Source organism: Oxyura jamaicensis, chromosome 17 (assembly GCF_011077185.1).
Source record: "Oxyura jamaicensis isolate SHBP4307 breed ruddy duck chromosome 17, BPBGC_Ojam_1.0, whole genome shotgun sequence".
Classification (NCBI taxonomy): domain Eukaryota; kingdom Metazoa; phylum Chordata; class Aves; order Anseriformes; family Anatidae; genus Oxyura; species Oxyura jamaicensis.
The window spans coordinates 823306-847140 of NC_048909.1; the positions used below are offsets into that span (position 1 = coordinate 823306).

Here is a 23835-nt window from a genome sequence, read left to right on the forward strand (position 1 = left end):
AAAAAAAAAAAAAAAAAAAAGACCCACAACAAAGCTTTAAAACGTGGCTGCTAAAAAGAGCTTAGCACAGTCTGAAACAGCAGCCATTTGCTCTGTAAAGCAAGACTGCACTCCTCATCTCAAAAAGTCAAACTGATTTCCCTTTAGTTTGTAACAGATACTTCATTCCCTCGGGGAATACTTCCCAAAAATTTACAGAGATTTGTGTAACCTAAGAAAGCCCACGTGGCCCAGTGTGATATGCAAGCACTCCCCAGGCAGGGCATAGTTCCTCCTGGGCTCTCTCCCACCTTTTCAGACATTCCTCAGCAATGTTATGTTCCAGCCAACTTTCTTCCTGACTTAACCGCTTATTCCTTGAGGAGGTTCATGCAGAGTTTGACATTAAAAAGATAAGTGGTGGATAGTGTCCTGAATGTTCTGAAAGAGGGATTTTTCTTTCATGAACATGTAACCCAAACAAGGCTCAATGAATTTCCATGAAAATTAGACATGATCACAGAGCACCTTTAGAACCACAGAACAGAAAGTTTCAGTGCAGAATGAAAAACATAAGCACAAGAAAAAACTGAAACTGAAAATTAAAATATTTTGCAACCTGAGCTATACTTACTGCTGAGAGATATCACATTTTGCTTTTGTGTGTGTGTGTGTGTGTGTGTGTGTGTTTGTTTGTTTTTGAAAATATGACAATGAATACAAGTATTAACTAAAACTGAGACTGGGTAATTCACACTCAGCAAAAGTTTAAAATAGTAAAGGTTATTGAAAGACATAACGAGCACTGGTAGCCAAGCTGCACAGCTGTGTGCAGAGCTACAAGGGCAACCTCTTGTAAAGCATTTTGCGTTTTGGAGGTAAGGGCAACAACAGCCAAGAATAAATCCATGGATTGTATGGATGCAGCTAAACACAAAACAGGAACAACATTATTTTAATCAGAAAAATAAGTCTAATGACAGCAGCCACACATTTACACTTAACACAAAGTCTGACCATATCCTTGGCACAGTTGGAAAGGTAGCTAAGAGGGAATGAACACGTTACAATGTGTGCAATACCTGTAGAGCTACACATAGCCTCTGCTGCTCTAGCTTGGTAAGGTAATGAGAACCACCTCGCTCAGCTTAGCAGCAGGCCCTTCCTAAACGCACGGCAGCCAGATCTCACCTGCACTGGTATAAATCTGCTTCCATCAGCTGAATAAAGCTGCTGTCATGAACAGACTCAGTAATGGTTTAGGACTGGAGCACTGAATAGGTAACCTGGTTTCTATACTACCACATAAAAATGAGACATTGACACTATTTTTGGTAGTTAACAACACTAGCAACTGTCTCAAGACACCAACTTTAACCATGCTAATACCTTAGTTTCAAAACAGTTTCTAGTGCTGTTGCTGTTTAAATGTTTATACAATTGTAAATTAGAACTTTCTTGTGCTTGATTCATCCATTATTTATATTTTCTTCATTAGCAACTTTCTTCTTCTTCCAGATCCAGCGTTGCAACTTGAAGTATAGGTAACACACAAGTTTAGTGCCAGACAGACAAGGAACAGGATTCTCATGTTTTACAGGTAGTAAAAGGGCAGAAGTTGAAGGATTTTTAGTTGCTTCTGGTATGACCAGATTCCAAAACAATCTTTCTTTAGCTTATTTGGTCTACCTTTTTATTGCAGAACAAAACACAAAAAGGATTATTGTAATAAATAAATACATAAAATCACAGTGTTTTTTTTTCTTATATAGAAATTCATTTGAGAATAGCAACTGCCTCAACCATCAAGCAGGTCTATTGCTACTTTGAGCCAACACCAAGGACTATGTTTAATGTGTCATCCCAAGTGGGTAGCAAAGTTGAGACAAAATAAGTTATTAGTTACATGAGTAGGGGTTATTTTTGTTTATTATCTGCAGACCGTAAGGCATTCTTTGCCCTAATTCATCTAGCAGGGAATTCACACAGCTGGGAAAGAGCACACTACTCCTGATCCCAAGCAGTTGGACAACACTCCCACCTTCCAGGCCCAAGTTAATGCCATTTGGTGATGCTGCATCACTAAACCTGCATGTGGATTCACAGTAGACCTGTCTGAGGGTTGAGGCAGTTGCTATTCTCAAACAAAATTCTATATAAGAAAAAAAACACTGTGATTTAATGTATTGCCAAGGTGATCGGCTCCGGGGCAAACGCGTTCTGCAGTGGAGCAGGGGATCGAGGCGGGCAAGGCTTTTTTTGAGCATCGATGCCACTCAAGACAGCCGAGGGAGCCACCAGGACCCGGCAGCCCTCAAGAGGGAGGCTGACGAGGCGTAGGTGTAGCCAGAAGTGCCCCCTCCCTTGATGTTCAAAAGCAGCCCCTGGGGAGCGCAGCAACCAGGACTGGCAAACAGCGTGGTGCGGCAGTTTACGGGCCATCACCACGCTTTTGCAGCAGTCTTTCCCAACGGTGCTTGTTACCTGCTCGCATAGAGCCCAGCCATGGTATCCACCAGGCAGAAAACCATGGCCTCCACATTTCTTGCAGCCACTCCAGCCATGGTCACCGATGTGGCTACTCAGACGGAGGGCTCAGGGAAACACGTGGCCGCCCATGTTTTGGGCTGCAGGGTGTGCCCGAGTCTTCTGTCGGTATCCAACAGCAGCAGCGAAGGGTGTGCCTGTGGGAGGTGTGCCCAGGTTGAAGAGACGCTCAGCCAGGTAGCAGAACTTCGGGAGGAGGTGAGCAGGCTCAGGAGCATAAGGGAATCAGAGAGGGAAATCGACTGGTGGAGGTGTTCTCTACCCTCTCTGAGACAAACTCACAAGCCTGCCACAGCGCAAGTGTCTCCTGCTACACAGAAGACAAAAGTTCCCTCATCCCACCAGGCAGTAGGAAGGGACCTAGGCAAGGGGGGGTAATGGAAGCAAGTTCCTGCTCGGGGTGGTAGGCGAGCCCTGTCCCTGCCCACCTCACCTTCCATCTACCCTTATATAACAGGTATGAACATGACAGTCAGAACAACGATGTAGACAAAAGCCCATCCCAGTTGGAGAGGGTGCCTAAGGCAAGGCAACCTACCCCCCGCATTGCTACATCTTCTGTCAAGAAAGAAAGAAGGGTTACTGTCATGGGAGACTCCTTTCTGAAAGGGACAGAAGGCCCGATATGCTGACCAGACCCAACCCACAGGGACGTCTGTTGCCTCCCTGAGGCTCGAGTGAGAGACCTTGCTAAGAACATCAGGCCCCTGGTACAGCCCACCGACTACTACCCGCTACTGCTCTTTCAGGCTGGTAATGATGAGGTAGCAACAAGAAGTCCGAGAGCGATCAAAAGGGACTTAAGGATGAATAGTTAAAGGTTCAGGTTGTGCTTGCCTCTGTCCTTCCGATAGGGGGGATTGATGCTGACAAGCAGACTTGTCACATTAATACGTGGCTTCAGGTCTGGTGCAACCAGCAGAACTCTGGGTTTGTTCATCATCGGAAGGTCTACACAACACCAGGCCTGCTGTCACCAGATAGGATACGCCTCTCTCAGAGCGGGGAAGATATTTTTGCTCAGGAGTTAGCAGGGCTGATATATAGGGCTTTAAACTAGAGATGAAGGGGGAAAGGGATAAAACGAGGCACACCGGTGATAAGCTAAGGGATGGTGCGAGGAACAGAGGAACTGTGTGCTAGTGAGGTCCTTCGGTCAGCTCCACAAGGTGCTGTGTGCAGGGAGGTGCATTTGAAGTGCTTCTACACAAATGCACGCAGTATGAGGAATAAAATGGAGGAGATAGAAGTCTTGGCCCAGTCCCACAGCTACAACATCATCGGCATAAGCGAAACCTGGTGGGATGAGTCCTGTGGCTGGTGTGTTGCAGTAGATGGTTACAGGCTCTTCAGGAGGGTCAGGCAGGGTAGGTGAGGTGGCGGGGTGGCAATGTACGTGAAGCAGGGGCTGGACAGTGTGGAACTTCAAGTTGGCAATGGCAAAGTTGAGAGCCTCTGGGTAAGGATTAAGGGACGAACAAATAAAGGGGATGTTGTTGAGAGAGTCTATTACAGACCACCTGGCCAGGACAACGCCAATGAATTATTCTTTGCAGAACTGAGAGATGCCTCAAGATCAACTCCCCTTGTCCTTATGAGGGACTTCAACTTGCTAGACATCAACTGGGATCACCACACAGCTGACACGAGCAAGTCCAGGAGGTTCATAAAGCACCTAAATGATAACTTCTTGGTGCAGGTGCTAAGGGAGCCAACTAGGAAAGATGCCCTCCTAGATCTGTTGCTGGAGAACAGAGAGGGTCTTGTGGGAGATGTGGCAATTGGTGGCCGTCTCGGCCATAGCAACCATGAAGTAGTAGAGTTTAAAATTTTTGGTGACAGAAGGAAAACTGCCACCAAAACTTCAGCCCTGGATATGGGGAAAGCAGGCTTCAGGCTGCTCAGGGAACTAGTCAGCAAGGTCCCCTGGGAAACTGCTTTTGAAGACATTGGCGTCCACCAGTGCTGGTCAGTCTTTAAGCACTGCCTCCTAAAAGCACAGAATCAGGCAATTCCAAAATATCAGAAGTGAAGCAGGTGAGGCAGAATGCCGGCCTGGCTGACCAGAGATCTTCTACTGGAGTTTAGGCGAAAAAAGAAAATGTACGGCTGCTAGAAGGAGGGTCAGGCAATGAGGAAGGAAAACAGGGACACTATTCACATTTGTACGAAGAAAATTTGTGTGGCCAAAGACCAACTAGAGTTGAAGCTGGCCAAGTCTGTGGGAGACAATAAAAAGCTTTTTTTTAGATATGTGGATAGAAAAAGGAGGACCAAAGAAAACATAGGTCTGCTACTTGATGGGGAAGGTCTCCTGGCAGCCTATGACATAGGCAAAGCAGAGACGTTTAATGCCTTCTTTGCCTCTGTCTTCAACACTGATGATGGGCTTCAGGACCCAGGGTGCCCTGAGCTGGAGGACCATGACAGTTGGAATGACAAACTACCAACTGACCCTGAACATGTATGGGATTTGCTGCTCCACCTAGATCCATATAAACCCATGGGTCCGGATGGGATTCATCCTAGGGTGCTTAAAGAGCTGGCTGATGTCATTGAGGGACCTCTTTCAGTTATTTTTCAATGGTCTTGGGAATCTGGAGAATCAGTAGACTAGAAGCTGGCAAATGTTGTGCCAATTTTCAAGAAGGGCAAGAAAGAAGACCCTAGCAATTACAGGCCTGTCAGTCTCACTTCAGTGCCTGGTAAAATTATGGAGAAGATTATCCTGGGAGTTATTGAAGCGCACCTGGGAGACAATGCAATCATTGGTCCCAGCCAACATGGGTTCATGAGGGGTAGGTCATGCCTAACAAATTTGATTTCCTTTTATGATAAGATCACCCATCTAGTTGATCAAGGGAAACCAGCTGATGTGATCTTTTTGGACTTCAGCAAGGCTTTTGACATGGTTTCCCATAGGATCCTACTGGACAAAATGTCCAGCACACAACTAAACAAAAACATCATATGATGGGTGAGCAATTGGCTGACAGGTAGGGCTCAAAGGGTTGTGGTAAATGGGACCACATCAGGCTGGCGGATGGTCACCAGTGGGGTCCCTCAAGGCTCCATTTTAGGGCCAGTCCTCTTCAATGTTTTTATAAATGATTTGGATGGAGGACTAGAAGGTGTTTTGAGCAAATTTGCTGATGACACCAAACTTGGAGGAGTTGTAGACTCTGCTGAGGGTGGAAAGGCCTTACAGAGAGATCTGGACAGATTGGAGAGCTGGGTGATCACCAACTGCATGAAGTTTAACAAGAGCAAGTGCCAGGTCCTGCACCTGGGACGGGGCAACCCTGGCTATACGGGCAGACTGGGTGACGAGACATTGGAGAGCAGCCCCACAGAGAGTGATCTGGGGGTTGTGGTTGACAGCAAGTTGAACATGAGCCAGCAGTGTGCCCTGGCAGCCAGAAGGGCCAACCGTATCCTGGGGTGCATCAAGCATGGCATCGCTAGTCAGTTGAAGGAAGTGATTGTCCCGCTCTATTCTGCGCTGGTGCGGCCTCACCTCGAGTACTGTGTGCAGTTCTGGGCACCACGGCACAAAAAGGATGTGAAACTGTTGGAGAGTGTCCAGAGGAGGGCAACGAAGATGGTAAAGGACCTAGAGGGGAAGACATATGAGGAGCGACTGAGGTCACTTGGCCTGTTCAGCCTGGAAAAGAGGAGGCTGAGGGGAGACCTCATCACGGTCTACAGCTTCCTCACAAGGGGGAGTGGAGGGGCAGACGTTGACCTATTCTCTTTAGTCACCAGTGATAGGATCCGAGGGAACAGTGTCAAGCTGAGGCAGGGGAGGTTTAGGCCAGACATCAGGAAGAGGTTCTTCACCAAGAGGGTGGTCACACACTGGAACAGGCTCCCCAGGGAAGTAGTCACTGCACCAAGCTTGTCGGAATTTAAGAAGCATTTGGACTGTGCACTTAGTCACATGGTCTGAATTTTTGGGTAGGCCTGTGTGGTGCCAGGAGTTGGACTCGATGATCCTTAAGGGTCCCTTCCAACTCGGGATATTGTATGATTCTATGAAAAGAAACAAGACTTTCATCCTCTGGGAAAAGAGCTTTCCAGACTTCTCTTCTGATATACATATAACTGGAGTTTCTCCTCAGCCTTCCATTATCCCATGCATACATACTCCCCTCTCTCATTGTCTCTTGGAAGAATTTTTCAGGCTTTTTAAATCACTGACATCTACCACAATTCTTCCCCCACTATATCAATTTACTAAACATTAATTCAATTAAAAGTTGAAAGTTGGAAGCAGAAAGATGCTCAGCAGTTAGCATATCTCATTTCTGTTAATGCAATTGTATTCCTCTGATACGCTTTTCAGTTAATTACAGTCACCCCTTCCTGCAATGCACATGATTACAACAGGGAGCTCCCTCTGTAGGCTGTCTTTATTTGACTGCATAGCATCAAGCATTTGGAAGCAGCTACAAAAAAAGTAAGAATTATTTTTTTAAGCCACTGGCATACTGCTCAAGCTCAGTAATTGCCTTTGAATTGAATTATTAAAACTTGGTTCAGGAGAAGAACGCTTGCTGTTTCTTAGTTAGCCCAGAGGTGTCCTGTGCCCCCTCATCCCTGCTCTTCTCAGGCTCCATCACTTCATATATTTCAAGTATTCAGTGCAAGTTTGAGCAAAATTACTTTACACAGGAACAACTGCTTTGGTTGCCAAAGAGCCTAGATGAACAGACCAGATCCTCTTAATAACTGTGAACTGTCCTACCTACCTCTGCATTAAGCTCTGAGCACTGCTGAGTATATACTCAGCAGACAGAGAGTACCTACTTCTCCTTTTCTTCACAACATAAGTTACTTCTGTTTTCTGCTCTGATGCAGTTTCATATGAGCAGCATATTCAGCTCCCCTGACAAAGCTCATAAGTTTGCTCTAACTGTAAGCACCAACATTTTTTTGTGTGTTTTATGATTACTTGTAGCAGACAGCATTTTCTGACAGATCATTTACATTCTAGATTATACGTTTTGCTGGTTCTACTCCACATGCTAAAATTGCTGATTATTCCTGCTCTATTGTGTGCACATAAACAGTGAGAAAAACCATGGGAACATAAGTTATGGCTATTAGTGACACTTGTGCCAAAAAGCTGTCATGCAGCCATGAGCCTGCTTCCAAAGAAAACCAGAAAGAACACCAAAAAACACAGTGCTATGTGAGGTAGTTTCAGTATTAATGGAAGTAAGGAGCAGGAGGCTTTTTTTTTTTTTTTTTTTTAATCAAAAGTCATAATTTCTGAATGAGTCAACAGATGTTCTAGTTGAGTCCATCATCTCATATACTTTTTTACAAAACCTACTACCCTGAAAGCACTCTCATCCTCTCAAAACAATAAATGGACACAAATAGATCCACCCTTTGCAAGAACCTGGTGAGACAGAAACAGTGTCAGCAGAAAGTCCCAGCATGAAAACCATGTTCTTGCTGGAGGTGAAAAACTCTTCTCATGCGTTAATCAGACTTGTCTGGAAAACCCTTTTTGACCTCAAACACGGAGCAGATTGCAAACATACGGGGAAGAGTTATTACATGAGGAAGGGGATTCTCTGGACTACGACAGCACACCAATTTACCCCCCTCAGTGTCTGTTCTCTGTGGCCAACTCTGACAATCTAGAGAACAGTGGACACTACCTTAATCAACTTTCCTCTGTAAGAAAAGTGTGCTTCCCCCTTAAAGCAGATTTTCACCCAAAAGCATAAAATCAGTTAAACCCATCTTAATTTGGAACTAAAGTGCTACCAGCAACACAAATAAATAATCCTGCTATTCCTGCAGCCAAGCAGAGGAAGAACAAGCAGAGTAAATAGAGTCCCAGAAGGTGACTCACTGACAACATCCCTGATTTCCCCCCAATCACGTGGATATTTCACCAGAGCAGAGTACAGGGGGACGGTCACCTCCTGTTATATCTTAACTCTGCAATAGACATCACGTTACCAAACCTACAGTTTCCCCCCTCCCCCACCAATACATTTCATCTGTCCACGTGTACGGACAACACTTGCGGCACTTCCAATCCTGCTGAATTGTTCCCCCGATTTTCCAAAAGTACTTAAAGATCAGTAACAGAGAATTCTGCCGACTGGTTTAAAACTAAGCCTCTCCGTTTGAAAGCACGGCGCTGCCTCTGCTGCCTAAAGCAGGGCGCCCTTCGCTTCCGCTGACCGCGGCCAACTCGCCCTCGGCAACCTCAGGGGCCGCCCGTGAGCTACGCAGCGGGTCACGCACAGCAGCTCCCCCTCGGCAGCCGCTTCCCCGCCGAGTCACCGCCGTTGCCCGGCCTCCTCCGCCCCAGCCTCCAGGCTCCCCCTCAGCCCCGAGGCAGCACCGGGGACCTGGCCGAGGCCGCGCGGCTCTATCCCGTCTGCGGACCGCCCGCCCCTCGCGCTCCCGGGGCTCCGGGTCCCCCTCCCCCCCCCGCGAGCTGCCGGCCGCTGCCCCTCACCTGCCGCCGCCGCCGCTGCTCGGCGCCGGCCCGCGGGTCAGCTCGGCGCGGAACCCCCGGCGCCCGGTGCCGCCGCGCCGCCGGCCCCCCTTGGCGGCAGCACCGACCGCGGCGCGGAGCCTGCAGGGGGCGCTGATGTCCGTAGTAACCCCGCGAGCCCGGTGTGTGTGTGAGTGGAATTTACCGTAATGACCCGAGAGTTTACCGTATTGACCCGCTGCGCGTGCTGTGCTTGAGGTGCACCCAGACGCGGCCGTGACAATATCTCTGCATTTCAACGAATAAAACCAACGCTTCACGGGCTGTGCCTGTCCTGCCCCTGCCCCGCAAGGGGCACCGCCAGAGATTCTACTCGGGGGGCTTTCTGAGCCGCCCTTCGCTGTCACGGCCAAGCAGAGCCGGCGCCGTGCGCCCCTCGCCCTCTCACGTCGCCCTTCTCCCCAGAAGCACGGCCGGGCCCGCGCGGCCCCCGCGCTCCACACAGCGGGGCCTATGGGGCGGCAGCGGGGCCGGCTCCCGGCTTCTGGCCTCCCCCGCCGGCCCCGGGAAGGAGGGCGCTGGGCGCGGCGGCCACCTCCCTCCTCAGCACCTCCCGCCCGGGGCAGCGCCCGCTGGGAGCCGGGGCGCCGGCTGGGAGCCGCGGGGCCGGAGGGCGCAGGCCATGGCTTACCGGGAGCTGCTGAGGCGCTGGCACCAGGGAGTGCTGGCGGCGGACGGTGGCGACTGGGACGCGGCCTTGGACATCTTCTGCGGCATCGAGGAGCCGCCGTCCAGGATCTGCTTCAACATCGGCTGCGTGCACCTGCGGGCCGGGAGGCTGGAGGAGGCCCTGCGGGTGAGGGGATGGCGGCGGGCTGGGGCCGGGCGCTGTCTCGGGCGGATGGTGCTTTCCTCACCTTGATTTCTGGGGGATTAGTGCTTGAATGCACTCTTTTGAGACACCTTTCTCAAACTACTTAAAATCCAGTGTTCCTTACTCAACGTGTCGGGCTGATAGCTTGGGTGTGAGTCTTGATGGTGTGGGTATAAAACGGAGTGCTGCAGCTCTGCACATCCCTAAGTAATCCCGCACGAGCTAAGATTTCTCCAAAAGAAGTTGCTATCCTGGACTAGCACTGTCTTTTGGAAAGTGAGCTAGCTACCTGACAGGTGTGCTGAGATAAACATTTTCAGCATCTAGCAGCCAGCCTGTATGCATATCTCTCTATCAGCTGCCCAACAAAGAGATAAGTACTTTGTCTTAAACAGCACAAAGAGGAGTGCAGGCTGTTGTGGAAGGGACTGGAGCAGAGCTGTGGCAGCACCGAGCAGGGCCATTGCTGCGAGACAGCAGCATGATGGTGCCCAAGAGCCTGTTTCCAGCCCCAATAAATGGGCACCTATGGGGAAGCAGCTCAGTTATGCTTCTGCTTACATCAACAGTTGGTTGTCTGTCTTTTATAGCACAGTAGAGCAGACAAAGTAAAGTGTGCTGGCTGAGTCATGGGAGAAGCCAGCCACCTCTGCCGAGGAGCAGTCACTCCTTAATGTCCTGCAACATATTTTCCCCATTGCAATGCTGTCCCTGTTTACACAATGTAAGGAAAGTCTGGGGTTGCAGGCTTGATTCATTATCTACGTACCATCTCATTGCAATGGTGAGTGTAGGATACCTCCTAGCTTTCTCAGAAAGATACTAAGACAAAGCAGAGCAGAAAATCACTTTGACCACTGGTCACATGCTGTTTCCAGCTTTCCTGGTAATTACCTCTACTCAGCTGGGAAACTGGGATTAGAAATACCGATTTGTAGATGCAGTTTGTGAACTCCTTCAGTTTTCTCCCTTTATACGCTCATCACCACAGGCATTTCAAACAGCCAGTTATCAGGGCAAGCTCTGCTCAAGGCAACAGGCTCTGCAGATTATAAAACATCATGTGGCAAACATGGTTCATTTGTTACTGTCAGTCTGTTTTCCCAAGGAAGGATAAAATCGTGAAGCTTATCTCATACAGAGCCAAGACCTGAAAAGTGACTTGAAGCCATCTCCTGCCCTTTGGCCTGGATCACAGGCCCACATTTCTTAGACAAGACAAGCTGATCACAAGCCCAGGGATACCTTCTGCACCCAGCTGGGTACATATGCCCAGACACTGACATTAGAGATCCTAACTGATCCCCAGGATATCTGTGTTTTTATCTTTAGGCATTCAGTAAAACAGTTACCAAGGACAATTCCCTCGCTGTTGGCTATTTTCAGAGGGGGTTCGTTTATCTGCAGTTGGAAATGTAAGTAATGCTCTTGCCTGTTTATTCTCTGGTTTTCTCCTTTCACTAAAAAGTTATTCCTAAAATTCACTCTTCCAGTAATTTTAAGCAGTTCATAAGGTCTGATCTGGTCTTGTAAACCATGTCACAGGTCAGCAAGTCTTATCTCCCATTTACACAGGAGAACTGAGAAAATGTGAGCTGCACAACTCCAGGACCCCAGAGTTGGCTAATATGACATTATTGTCATGTACACACACAGAAAGAAGCCACTCCTATATGCAGGACTGATGGGAGATTATATTACCATCCAGTTTTTCACTGGGAATGAAAATATACTTGTACTAGTTGGTGTGTCTTCGCATGTTATATGCAAGTTTGGCCTTCCCAAAAACACAGTCTGCTGGCAGGCTCATGGATGGTAGTGCCCTGCCCTGGCCTAGAGCTGTTTCCCCTCCAGCTCTTGATCAGGTAACCACTGCACAGCCCTTCCCACATTTCATAGCCTGAAACCTCAGCAGGAACCTGTTTTGATTTCAGTTGTATAGCTGGTATAAATTCAGAGTAATCCCCTCCTTATCTTTAGAGTTTCTCCAAATTTCTACTGGCAGTGCTCTGGCCATTCATGTATGCTCACCATCAGCAGGTGTTTCCCAGCCCTTGCTTCTACCCCGAGATGTCTGCTGGGACAAAACTGCCAGGAGCAAGCTGGGGAGGGAGCTTATGCCATTTGTTAACCTTTGTTCTTTACATTTTCTCATCCTTGGCAATGCAACTGTGCTTCAGGTGTCAAAGCCTATTGTTTTTCCCAAATAGTAAAATAATGCAGATAATCCTAGAGAAGGGATGCACCTTGTTCATTTTGTATGAACTACCCAATAGGACAGGAAGTTTTGTGGTCACAAGATGACATGTCTCTGGTGCATCTCTCCTCATCTAGCCTGTCAGGAAGAATACATTGCTAGTTTGCTTGCTAGTTTGATTCTTGAACTTCGTATTAGAGTCTTTAGCTTTTTGAAGTCTCAGTTTCACCTGTCATCTCTACATTGTAGGTATGAAGAAGCTCTCTCTGACTATCAGATGGCCTTCAGTCATCTAAGACAAAATCCTTTCATTGATTACAAGCAGCTGGGGCTGAGGCACATTCTCTATGCATGGGAGGTAAGGGCCAATCTGTCTCAGTCATCCTTCCCCTCTGTTGGGGGTATTTATCATGTTTTCAGCAGTAGGCACTAGTAACCCAAGAGCTTTTCAAGACAGTACATTAGGACAGTAAGAAATTTCTGTTTGTGCTTTTATAATTAAGTTTCCTTAAAAATAAAGGTCACAAAACAATGTCATTTCTGAAGAGTTGTAACAAATTACTGTTTGAAAAGTGAAATTGTTTGGAGCAGATCCCCAGGAATTTGCCTTTTTTTAAGCTTACTTGTATAAATATGCATGAAAGTTAGGTTGAAATATAGACAGATAGGAACAAAATCTGTCCAGAGTGAAGATTTTTAAAAAGCTCATGTGCACAAGAGCCATCTTTCCAAATGTAGCAACTTGTCTCAACAATATCTCTGTCTAACCTACATACTAGGCATCAAGCTGCATATTGCTTCTATAACACTTCACACTGCAGCTTTTATATTTTTCCACAGAGTTGACCTGCCACCTCCTGTTCATAAAAATCTGTATGAACTGATTATAAATGTTTGTAATATTGAGATTGTAAATGACTCCTAGAAACCGTGCATGCATTACTGCGAGGGTTCATTTTGTGTTCTGTCCTGAGTTCTTGCACACAGACAGAAAAGTAGATACAGGAAATAAGTATTTAATCCCATACGCCTGCAAAGAGGAGTCATTGTGCAACTCAAATCAAGCATGCCCATGAACCAGTCATTCAGCCTTGTTTAATTTCTGTGCTCGTTATACCTGGCAGGAAGAAGCTATCCTTGGCATCTGTAACACTACCCAAACCTTACTGTATTTAACAGTTTCAGTGCCACAGTACTGCTTTCGTTGAGCTCAGACACACCTAGAAATAACAGGTTCCCTTTAAAAAGCACAGGGCCCAAGCTACATGAGTGCCCAATTTCATTAGGAGGAAGTTGGTGCTCTTTGATATGAATATCTAGCCCCTTGCTCCACATACTCTACATATGACCAGGGTGCCCTCACTGTGCTGACACTCTGGACTCAGGATCTACATCCTGATTCATTTCTATCTCACTCTGACATCTACCTACAGCTCATTTTAAAATTAGGCAGACAAAAGCCTTCTGCAGAACTGTGCCATCAGCTTTCCCCAGGCATGGCCTCTCAAAGGCTGTATCTGGTCCTCTCAAAGCAAAGGAAAATTTGGTGGATGGTTTAGAAATCCCGAGATTTTTTGCCTCTTTCAGGGCTTTAGTACTTCTACTGAGCTGAGTGAAAGCTGCTGCCTTGTCTTTCCAAGAGGGAGTATCTCTACAGTTCCAATAGGTGTTCAACATGACCATTCTACCCCAAAAGAACAATTTTCTATGGTGATGAAGGAGTGAAGGAAAAGCATCCTACTACCTAAACATCTGTCCCAAGCACAGCTCACATCCAGATATCACAAAGCAGTTTACAAACTGATAACCATTACGTAAAATAGTAAGAAACTAGAGGGAGGCTATTGGGCCACACTTCTGTCTTGTAGGCCAGCAGCGTTTCTGTACACTAACTGTTGGCCAGTGACAAGAAGGAAAGAGTTATCATCCTCTTACTTAAGCATATAAATTGAGGCTTCCTGACACCCAGTTCGTGATACTTCCACACTTCGCCACTTCAGCAAAAAATGTACTTACATGCTGGGTAACAAGCTGCAGCTAACAATTTACACATTCAGAGCCCACTGCAATGGACAACAATTTTAGTTAAGTTATTCCAAAGCAAAAGAGAATCAGAATAATTCTGCACAGCAAAAAATATTATCTAGTTACATGCATAAAAGAACCCATGCAACTTGCCAAGGAAGTCCTCACTGGCTTCTTAGACACAGAAGGAATAAGATCAAAACCTGTGTGGTAGCAGAGCGTTCATCTGCTCTTCCCCATGCCACTCCTTGCCTTGAACAGAACTGGACTGCCAGCTCCCAGCTGGGAGTACAGCCTTTATCTCTTTCCACTCTGATTATGATTTTTTTTTTTCAGCTGTGCTCCTCACAGTGCCTCTCCTGTAATCAGGGGAGCAGGTTTGGGCTGCTGCCATATTCATAGTGTTTCTGTGCCGGGTCCCTCTTGCTTGGCTGAGCTTTGTATGTTGCACTGGGTGGTTGCTCAGTTGCAGCCCTCTGAGCAGCAGGCAGACAGCTCTGCTCCCTCCTTGCTGGCCTCAGGTGCTGTACAGCACTGCAGCAGCACAGTGCCAGCTGCAGCAGTGGCAGGAAGCCAGAGTCACCCTAGACAAGGCTGTCGTGTGGAGACCTGAAGGAAGAACAGCAATGTTGGCCTTGGCCCTTGAGCAGGTGCAGGTAAGACCACGTCTGTGGGTTCCTGGGGGTGTGCCTTTGGCTCAAGATGATAAATCCAAGATAAAAATATGCTAATTATTTTATTTGTTCAGGTTTTCCTGTCAACCCACCTGCTTGGTCTCCTGGGGACAGTCTAAGCCATTTCTGTGTGATGCCCTACCAAACTTCAGCTAATCTAGTAATTCCATAGAAACACCTGAGTTGGGAATTATGGGATAACCTCTCAACTTGGGGAGGGTACTTTCTAGTCCCCGCTGTTCAGGAGCTTAGTTATATTCATACATGTACTATAGAACAAGTTGTCTTATAGAGTGTTTAACTGCAGTACCCCTTCAAGTGCAGATTTTGATGGTCTCACTTTTCATGAAACTCTCTGACTTTTTTGAATTCTTTTGGCCTCAGTGATTATTAGTGGCAGCTCAGACATAAATGGCGATCACATTTAGAGCTTGAATAGAGTGTAATCATGTTTCTGGAGCTGGCTCTAAATAATACTTTTCAGTTAGACTTTTTTATGATCAGGAACAACTTACAGGTCTCCAATTTACTTTCCCTTTTCCCTTATCTTACTTGTATCCTTTCTAAAGATTTATCACTTTTAAATCTGACCATCTCTTTTAGTATCATGACCGCATTTTACATGAGCATATGATTTACACTTGCTATTTGCATGATATTCATTGGTTACATAGACTGACAAAACAAAACCATCAGAAATCAACTAGCGAAACTGCTCAGGAATTTTTTTAATAAGCCTTACTCTACTGCCCTCCCTTCCCACCCATCCCATGCTGACAGAGTCAGCCTTTGATTAAACACTAGGTAGTGTTTAATCAAAGCACAATTTTCATGTGCTTGTTAAACCTGAGTGACCTTTTTCAAGTTCACAGCTATATTTTTTGCTCCATTGTCTTCCTGGAGCTGGTTTCACACACACACAGAAGCTATACTTGCTTTTCACTGCTGCCATATTTCATTTAATATTAAGTGATAGTTTTCCTTTATCTTATTTCCCTGCCCTAGAATCATCTATCTTTAGAGCCGATGCAGGTTCCCCTTGGAGAATTTTTCAGACCACGGAAGAAGGAAGTTGAACAGCTGGATTCAAAAGATTTCCTGGGTAAACCCAAGGTAAAAGACATGTTTAGATTAAGATTAAGAGCAAGCAGATAAAAATTCCACCTCCTGACATCTCCAGAGAGCATTATTGCTGGACACCCCAGCAATCAGGCAGTGCACTAGTGAAGACCCAATGGCAGAACCATCAGGACTTGCAGTCAGTCAAGGCATCTTAGACACACAAATCAAAATCTGTTAGAATTGACACCTCTTCTATCAAAATTGCACATTGCTGCTAAAGAAAGCTTTGAGTCTTAGTCACCTAAACTCTGAAAAAGCTGAGTGTGTTTAGGGAACCTTGTGGTTGTCATTTTGCTGACAACGACATTTTCAAAGGAGTGCTTTCCTCCAGCTTGCTCCTACATATTACTGCCTTCCTGCTGGGACAAACGTGTGTTTGGGAGACAAATGCTTTGCCACATACTTTAATGCAAGTCAGCAGAGAATTTCTCTGATCCCTTCTGTGCCCAGTACATTCATCAGAAGTGCCATAGGCCACAGAGCTCTTACGTGAATAAAGGAACAGGAAAGTAATTCATTCACATAGTTTTGAAGAACTTTGAAACAATGAAAAAAAAGGACAAAAACAGCTGAAGCTCTTTTGGGAGTCTAGCTCTCATTTTCCACTATGTGCGTGGCCCTACTTTATGAAGTGGGTCTGAGTGGATAATCTTGCAGGAAATCTCTTCATCCACCTTGGATTCACAATTTCTTCTCCCACAGGTGATTTCGTCCATCATTCCCAATGATGAGTACATTGGCTTTGAACCTCTCAGGCCTCAGGTGAGCAGGACATAGCTGTGAAAGGTGGGATGGAGCAGTCAGGGAGCTCCATGTAGGGCTTCAGATCCTAACTCTGTCATGGTAAGAGTGTATGATGAATGTGGTTAAAAGGGGAAGACAGAAAATACCACATGTGAAGGTCTACCCCTTTCTGAGGGGCAGTAAATAAGACAGTGCCTTTGCTATATTGCATGCTGTTATAAATAGATTCTGTTGTTTCCCCCACAGAAACAGGGCTTTTATGAACCCAGTGCTGATGCAGTACGGTAAGTGTTCAGTTCCAGCCTGGTCTAATTCTGCTATTACTATTTCTGCTTAGAAAGTCGCGTTTTCTCCTTTGATGTCTTTGTTTGAGGACTCTTTATGATCCACAGCCACCTCCCCCAAAGGGTGGGGTGAACACAAAATGCACAAAGGTTTGTGGCTGCAGGAGATACTGCAACTGAAAAGAGTTTGACAGTTTCATAGCAGCTCTTGTATAAAGATATCAGGGCAGTTTGAAAGAACTGATTCAATGATTTTGGGATACAGGCAAGGATCATGTTGTGCCTGGGAAATGGGAGCAGAGAGGCTGTAGAACCTGCTCAGGTCAGCAGCAGAAGCTGCTCAGCTGTCTAGTCCTAGTTTCCAGGACAAAGTGTGTTCACTACCTGGTTCAAAAATCATGAAAGTTGTTTGGTTTGGTGATCTTGTACCAACAGAACTTCAAGGCTGAATTTAGTCATTGTTTTGATCTGGAAGATGTTTATCATTATTTTCATTCTTTCTTTCCAGAGACCGTGAATCTGGCTACTATCGAGTTTTGTCCCATTATTACATTGAGGACTCAGAGAAGTTGGCAGTGAAAGCCAACAGTTTGGTCTTTGTACTAGCAAGAGGAGCAGATGGCTGGGCTACAGCCATACATGACGGACAGGTAAGGGAAACAGATGGGTTTTCCAGCAGAGACCACAGTCCTGCTGTGAACAGAAGCTCACTGCAGTCCACTGAACACATCCTTGGGGACCCATTTATAGCACTGCATAGCTGAGGATGAGTTCAGGAGCTCATTTCCACAGACCAGTTACTACCCATAGGTGTCTCTGATGCTTGGCTCCCATCAGCTTCTCCCATTCACCTCTGTGCACACAAGGGCGCCTTTGTGGGCATTTGTGCTCTCTACTGTATGGGACCCTGTGGTGGAATCTGGTAGGATGACAGTCATGAAGGGCCACATTTTAGAGCAGTATTTGTCACCAGGGAGTTTTGACAGAGCCAAGGAGATGGCCTGGTCCCTAACTATATATGATTTATAAAGAGATTGAATAGAAACAGATAAATATGAAAACATGGAAAATTTTTTGTTGACATAAGCCATTTCTCACATCTACATACATTCTTTGAAAAAGTCAGTGCACACCTGGATTAGGTTGAGCCAGTATTGTTAGCCTGTATTGTTAGCCTGTATTTCAAATAAATAAATAAAAAGATTGTTCATAAAACCACAAAAAAGGGAGTTGGTTAAGCACAAGGGGCAGCGCTGTGAGGGCTGGTTACAGCTTAAAAGAGAAAAAAAGGGTGGGCATAAATGTACAGGTGTTTTTGTTTGTCTGTTTTTAATAAAGGATGTCCCAACAGAGAATCTGCTGTTGCCTCAGCATTTAGCATATCTTTAAGTGATAACGTAATAGTGGTAGTGATATGGTGCTTCTTAAGGTGATAATGTTCCATGACAGACAGCCAAATCATTCAACATATCATAGACCTGGAGCTAACAGTGAAGAGCTACAGAAGGATTTGAATATAATGGTTGACTGGTCAGTAAATTGTCAGACAAAATTCAAAGTCAAGAAGAGTAAATCATTACACATACTGGAAAAAAAGTGAACATAATTACTCTCAGTGATCAGTTGAAATTAATAGCTCTATAGCAGTGATTGATAAAAGTCACAGTAAATGGGCTGGTACCCCTTGACATCCTTTTTGCTTCTCTCCCTGAGCATCTGTTTTAGGAGCAGGGTGGTGGACGTGGGTTGGTGTTCGGTCTGTCACATCACAGCCACTCCAGTAGCCACACTGCTTTCATCAGAAAAAGATGTAAAAGGACCCTTGGATTTTTTTCACTGGTTTCTGAGCACAAACCATATGGGATACTGGGCTCATCCCTGGGCGTGCCGTGGGCACATTTGCAATAGGGTGAAAAGGCAACAGTTCTTTGCAAGGGCAGAAGCAGTGCAAACTGGTGTTAACAGAAGATGGACTTGGGTAGGCTGGAACTGCCACAGCAGCATCTCCTATCTCAGTTCTGTGCTTTGTGTCCCACAGAAGCTGCGCATACCGACCTCTCTTCTGGAGCCTGCCTCAAAGATGGATAAAGGGGTGAGCTGACAAACTTGCAACCTAGGGAGAGAGGAAGGGACTGAGAAATACATTCAGGACATCTGTTTGTAAGACTATCACAGAATAGAAGAGCGGTGTAAGGTAAACACAGTGTTTGAGCTCAGACACAATGTTTGAGCTCAGACACTTTAAATGAGGACTAAGTGCTTTTGAACTGGAACAACAGAAGAGTTAAAAGCAGGAAAAATGCTTATTTTTTTCTATACATCTGATCTCTTTACAGCAAAATATAGGGGCTTAGACACATATCCAGGCCACAGTGGTTTGTATCACAGGCCGATATAGGTATTGTTGTCTCTTATCTGCAGTTGGCTGACGGATCACACAAACAGGAGCAGCTGCCACAGCTCTCCTGACCAACTGTCATATTGTTGTCACAATGAGTTTGAGGGCATGAGACGTGATCGTTCAGCCCCCAGCCTGTTCCCTTGATGTCTACAGCCACCAGACTTAGCACAGAAGCGGGTGAGGAGTGTCTGCATGTTCTAGTTTGGCAGCAGATCAAAAGCAGGGAAATCTGCAGTGGGATAGTAATATCTTAAACAGGCACAGTTTTTTTTTTGCCTGGAGGCCATGTTCCTAAACCCTCAACCCTCACCTTTGACTCAGGAAAACTTCCTTCGTCTCCCATGTCCCCCACAGGCATCTCCATATGTGATCTCAATTCTTCTCAATCCAAATCCAACGCAGCAAGGTGTGACTCAGACCCTAGTTGCCTCTGAGAGATTTTTCAAGCTTATGGTTGTTTTAATATTCCTATGATTTTTTCCTCCAAATGAATCCCTGGCCATAGCATGCACTTGGGCATTTGCTTCATGAACTGGTCTCCCTGGGGTTCTCTCTGGGGTTGCACCCTGAAATTTATAACCTGTTGTAGGCTCTGCCCTGAACACTGGCCTTGCTCACTCTCTGATGTCTTCTCCTCACTCCTTTCTGATGCTGTTCTGTTGCAGAAGATCAGCACTGGGATTCCTCTCCCTCCTGCCCAGGTGCCTCCCAACCGACTCCATGTGAAGCAGACACCAGGTAGTCTCCCGGGCCAAGGACCTGAGTGGGTGTTTTGTGAAGCTGGTGTGCCCAAAGCCCCCAGCTTTAGGGGTGTACGGAGAGGATGCCTGTGTGCTAGTGGGTTGCAGAAGATCTATGTGGGGCCTTTGCTGACTACAGGGTCTGTTTCTGTGCTCTTTTCTGCAGAATCTCCTGGTGGAGTGAATGCTTCTGCAAATGATGCTGGTTCCCAGATGGGCTTTGAGGTAAAGTGTTTCACAAACTGAAGCTGTCACAGCCTCAGGAGGTTGTAAAAAGTGCAAAGATCAGATCCTCCAAAATTCCTGAGCTGCCCCAAAACCACTGGGGAAAAAACAAACAAACAAACAAACAAACAAACAAACAAAAAAAAACAACTCTTCCTCTGTCCATTTTGCCATTCCAGAGAGGCCTTTCCTCCACTACTCCCATGTCTGTGACCATACAGCTTGGTGAGGCAACCCAAAGCTGAAGTTTACCTGGGCAATGCCCTTTTGCCATCTTCCAATGAGCCAAAAGCCCCAGGCATGGCAGTGTTCTCAGGCACACACTTTGCAGCCCGTTTTGCAAGAGAGAGCAGTCTTTGAACTACCTGCAGTCCCTTACCAGTGTGACATTTTGTGTCCCTGTCAGTCTGGGTACCACAATAATTCACTCACGCTAGCTTTCTTCAGGGATGATGTCCTCCAATGCATTTCTTTGTTATTACCAACCACTGTGTGTGATGGAGCTGGAATTGCTCCTCTGTCCACCTGGGTACAGCACCTCTCTGGCAGTGTCAGCTGCAGATCAGCCCTGCTGCCTTGTCTTTGCTGCCTATGTTTGTAGGGATTTTGGAATCATTTTTTGTCAGCTGTACTTCTGACAGAAGGCAGCAGGACACAGGGTCTTGGCTGCACCTCTTCAGCTGGCTGGAGGTCTTGGGGCTATGCTCATATAGGTTTGGGGTTGGAGGTATCTGTGTGATCAGACCCAGAAACAGGCTTTCTGGGTCATGGCAAGAACATTTGATCCCAGGCTTTGAACACATAGCTCCCCCCTCCAACATTAAGGTCTTCATTTTGATGAGCTTTCTTAATAACCAGGATGTCCATGCTGCCACATCTCTCTGCAGATCCCAAACACCCAAGGAGATGCTTCATCCATCCTGGACAGACCAGCTGTGCTGCGAGTGCGTTGCGAGTGCATGGTGGTGGTGAAGGCAGGCGAGGTGCCGTCTCTGCCGGAGCTGAGGGCCCTTCTACGAGAGCGTTTCAGCCAGCAGGCAGAGTGTGGGAAGCTGAGGTCGGCTCTCAGTGTGCATGCCTTCCCTGCAGTGTGTGACAGCAGTGATTTCCCTGAGGACACAGGCAGCTGATTGTGTCTGGTCTCTGGGAACATTTAATTATCATAGAATCATAGAATATCCCGAGTTGGTAAGGACCCATAAGGATCAAGTCCACCTCCTGGCTCAACACAGATCTACCCAAAAATTCAGACCATATGACTAAGAACACAGTCCAAACACTTCATAAACTCCAACAAGCTTGGTGCTGTGACTGTTCCAGTGCACAGCAACCCTCAGTGAAGAACCTCTTCCTGATATCCAGTCTGAACCTCCCCTCTCACAGCTTGACACCATTTCCTTGGGTCCTAATTGGGGTCATTTAACTGGAGGCTCTTTCCAGAGAAAATGTACCAATGGGGGAACAGAAGGAAAAACTGTACAGATATAGTTGCTGTATATTGGATTTTTCCTGCCCAACTCAGCCTTTAAGACACTCTAGGATCAATGCAGATCAATCTGGGAGTCTGGCCTAAGTGTTAATTGGTCCTGGGCTGAAATCCCACTGACAGTAACACCCCTAGGGGCACACAGTCAGTGCAGTCATGAGAGGTTAGGATCTACCCCTCAAGTAAGTGTCTAAGGAGGTGAGTCTCTTCCTGACAGTGCCACTTCTGCCCATGGCAGGATGGCCCCGTGTCATTGTGCAAGGTGATAAGCTGGAGCTGGTTTACATAGTGAGCTTTGGAGACTGAAGATGGTAGATGGCTAGAATTACCTCAAAGCTTGTCTTCAAATCAGATGATTTGAGCCATGTTAATGAACCCTTGCAGCTACAGGCATTCAGATGGCAAAGAACGGGGTGCAGTTTCAAGAGAGGAAGATCTAGGGAAGATGTGGCAGCAGCTGACAGATGGCAGGCTTACACTCTGCTGCCAGGTACGTGGGCCGTGACAAGCTTCTCTGCTGTGCTGGACTCTAATCTCTGCCTTGCAACCTCCATTCTGACTTTCTGCTCTAGGACTTGGACTCCCACTCAGGCAGACCCATCCTCTACCGGATGCTGGCTCAGCACGCTTACCCTGCACAGGGACCAGGGGACCTGGAGTTCAGCAAGGGAGATGTGCTGGATATTCTCTCTGAAGGTAGCTCTCCAGTCCTGTCTGCAGGCTGTCCCAGGCCAGGCTTTCAGAGTCTGATGCAGGGAAGGACTGGGGAGTGCATGGCTTCACTGATGCTATTTCAAGCTTGTGCCCTCAGGATGTGCAGACTAACGCTGGGTTTTGCCCAGAGTTAAATTCCAGCCATAAAAACTCTCCCTAATCCTGCTCCTAGGGGTCAAAGCTAATCTTGCTTCTTTATGTTTCCCCAGTGAATGAGGAGTGGCTTGAAGGACACTGCAATGGCAAGACTGGCATCTTCCCCAAATGCTTTGCAACCCAGACCAATTGTGGTGCTACCTTCCCATAGGGAACAGGAGCCTTCTCCAGCGTGACTGCACAGGGAGCCCACTGCCATCAGTTCTGTCTCCCAGGGATAGGAGACACCAGTACCAGCTCATTTGGCCACAGCCAGCCTAAGCCAGGAGCTCTGAACAGGAGATGACCCCCACAAACAGATCCCATGGGGTCTGTTCCAGCAATTTGACAGCATTTACTATGGCCTGTTCCCAGATATGACATTTTTACCTCTGTGCTTCCACTGCCAAAGATTCGCTTGTACGGAGCAGAGAGAGGCGGGAAGAATCTGAAATGGGAAACATCCATGCAGCAACCAGAAGAGTCTGCCAGAGCTCAGGAGCTCAAACTACAGGGTGGGAAGATGCTCCTTTGCATGGAGGAATTGACCCTATCTCCCTTGCTGCTTAAGTTCAGGCTGGGAAGGCTGAGCCTCACTCTAATGAAGCAAAGGGAAGCTGACTGTGAGCAGGAAGCAGAGCACTCCCTGGGTCCCTTGTCCACATATTCTTATCTCCACCAGAGAGAGCTGCTGCTCTTTCAGAAGGCTTTTGTAACTATTTTGCAGTGGGGTATATGGGATAACACCCTGGGTTAGGACCATCATGGATCTGCCAGAGCCAAAGGGCTCTGATCATTTATTAGGCCAGATGCCTTTGATATTTTTCTCAAGCCCTTAAAAAGTCATACCTGGATTTTACTGCTGTGTGGACGGGGGTCTTGCAGTGCGGAGGAGAGGTAGCTGTGGAAACATCACTGCTCACAGCAGCCCTGGGCTTTGTCAGAGGCTTGGAGGGATTGTGGAGGGCTCTGGCTGGGCAGTGCAGTACTGGGCTGGTAGCTGTAGCTTGAAAGACTGAAATGACTGTCTTGTTCCTGCAGCTGAGATGGTCTGGACTCTGCTGATGTAGATAAAATACTCAAGTGCCTGGAGCTGCTACCTGCTGTGGATTAAGTGTCTGACAAAGCTGAGCTATATAACTTGAATATAAAATAAACTCTGAGCCAGAGTTGGCAGTTCTTAAATCAAGTTCTGATTGTATTTTTCTGCTGAGATATGCCA

General features: G+C 46.8%; 2 protein-coding genes across 13 annotated transcripts in view; one reads left to right on the forward strand and one right to left on the reverse strand.

Moving 5' to 3' along the window:
* The window catches only part of EXD3 (exonuclease 3'-5' domain containing 3), a 297653-nt gene extending 288562 nt beyond the window's left edge, over positions 1-9091 (reverse strand). For 11 of the 12 annotated variants that reach the window (XR_004755034.1, XM_035341982.1, XM_035341980.1 and 8 more), the window contains exon 1: positions 9014-9091. The gene's annotated coding sequence lies outside the window, so the exon portion shown is untranslated. The remainder of the gene's footprint in view (positions 1-9013) is intronic. The other variant, XM_035341975.1, reaches the window with a different exon arrangement.
* Positions 9092-9550: 459 nt separating this feature from the next.
* Positions 9551-23802, forward strand: NOXA1 (NADPH oxidase activator 1). The gene is made up of 15 exons (XM_035341993.1): positions 9551-9848; positions 11199-11281; positions 12313-12421; positions 14610-14744; positions 15768-15875; positions 16587-16646; positions 16875-16912; positions 17421-17562; positions 18951-19004; positions 19979-20051; positions 20220-20278; positions 21166-21335; positions 22149-22254; positions 22337-22460; positions 22688-23802. The coding sequence occupies exons 1-15, from the start codon at positions 9675-9677 to the stop codon at positions 22783-22785; spliced, it is 1533 nt and encodes a 510-aa protein (XP_035197884.1). The 5' UTR covers positions 9551-9674; the 3' UTR covers positions 22786-23802.
* Positions 23803-23835: the final 33 nt, after the last annotated feature.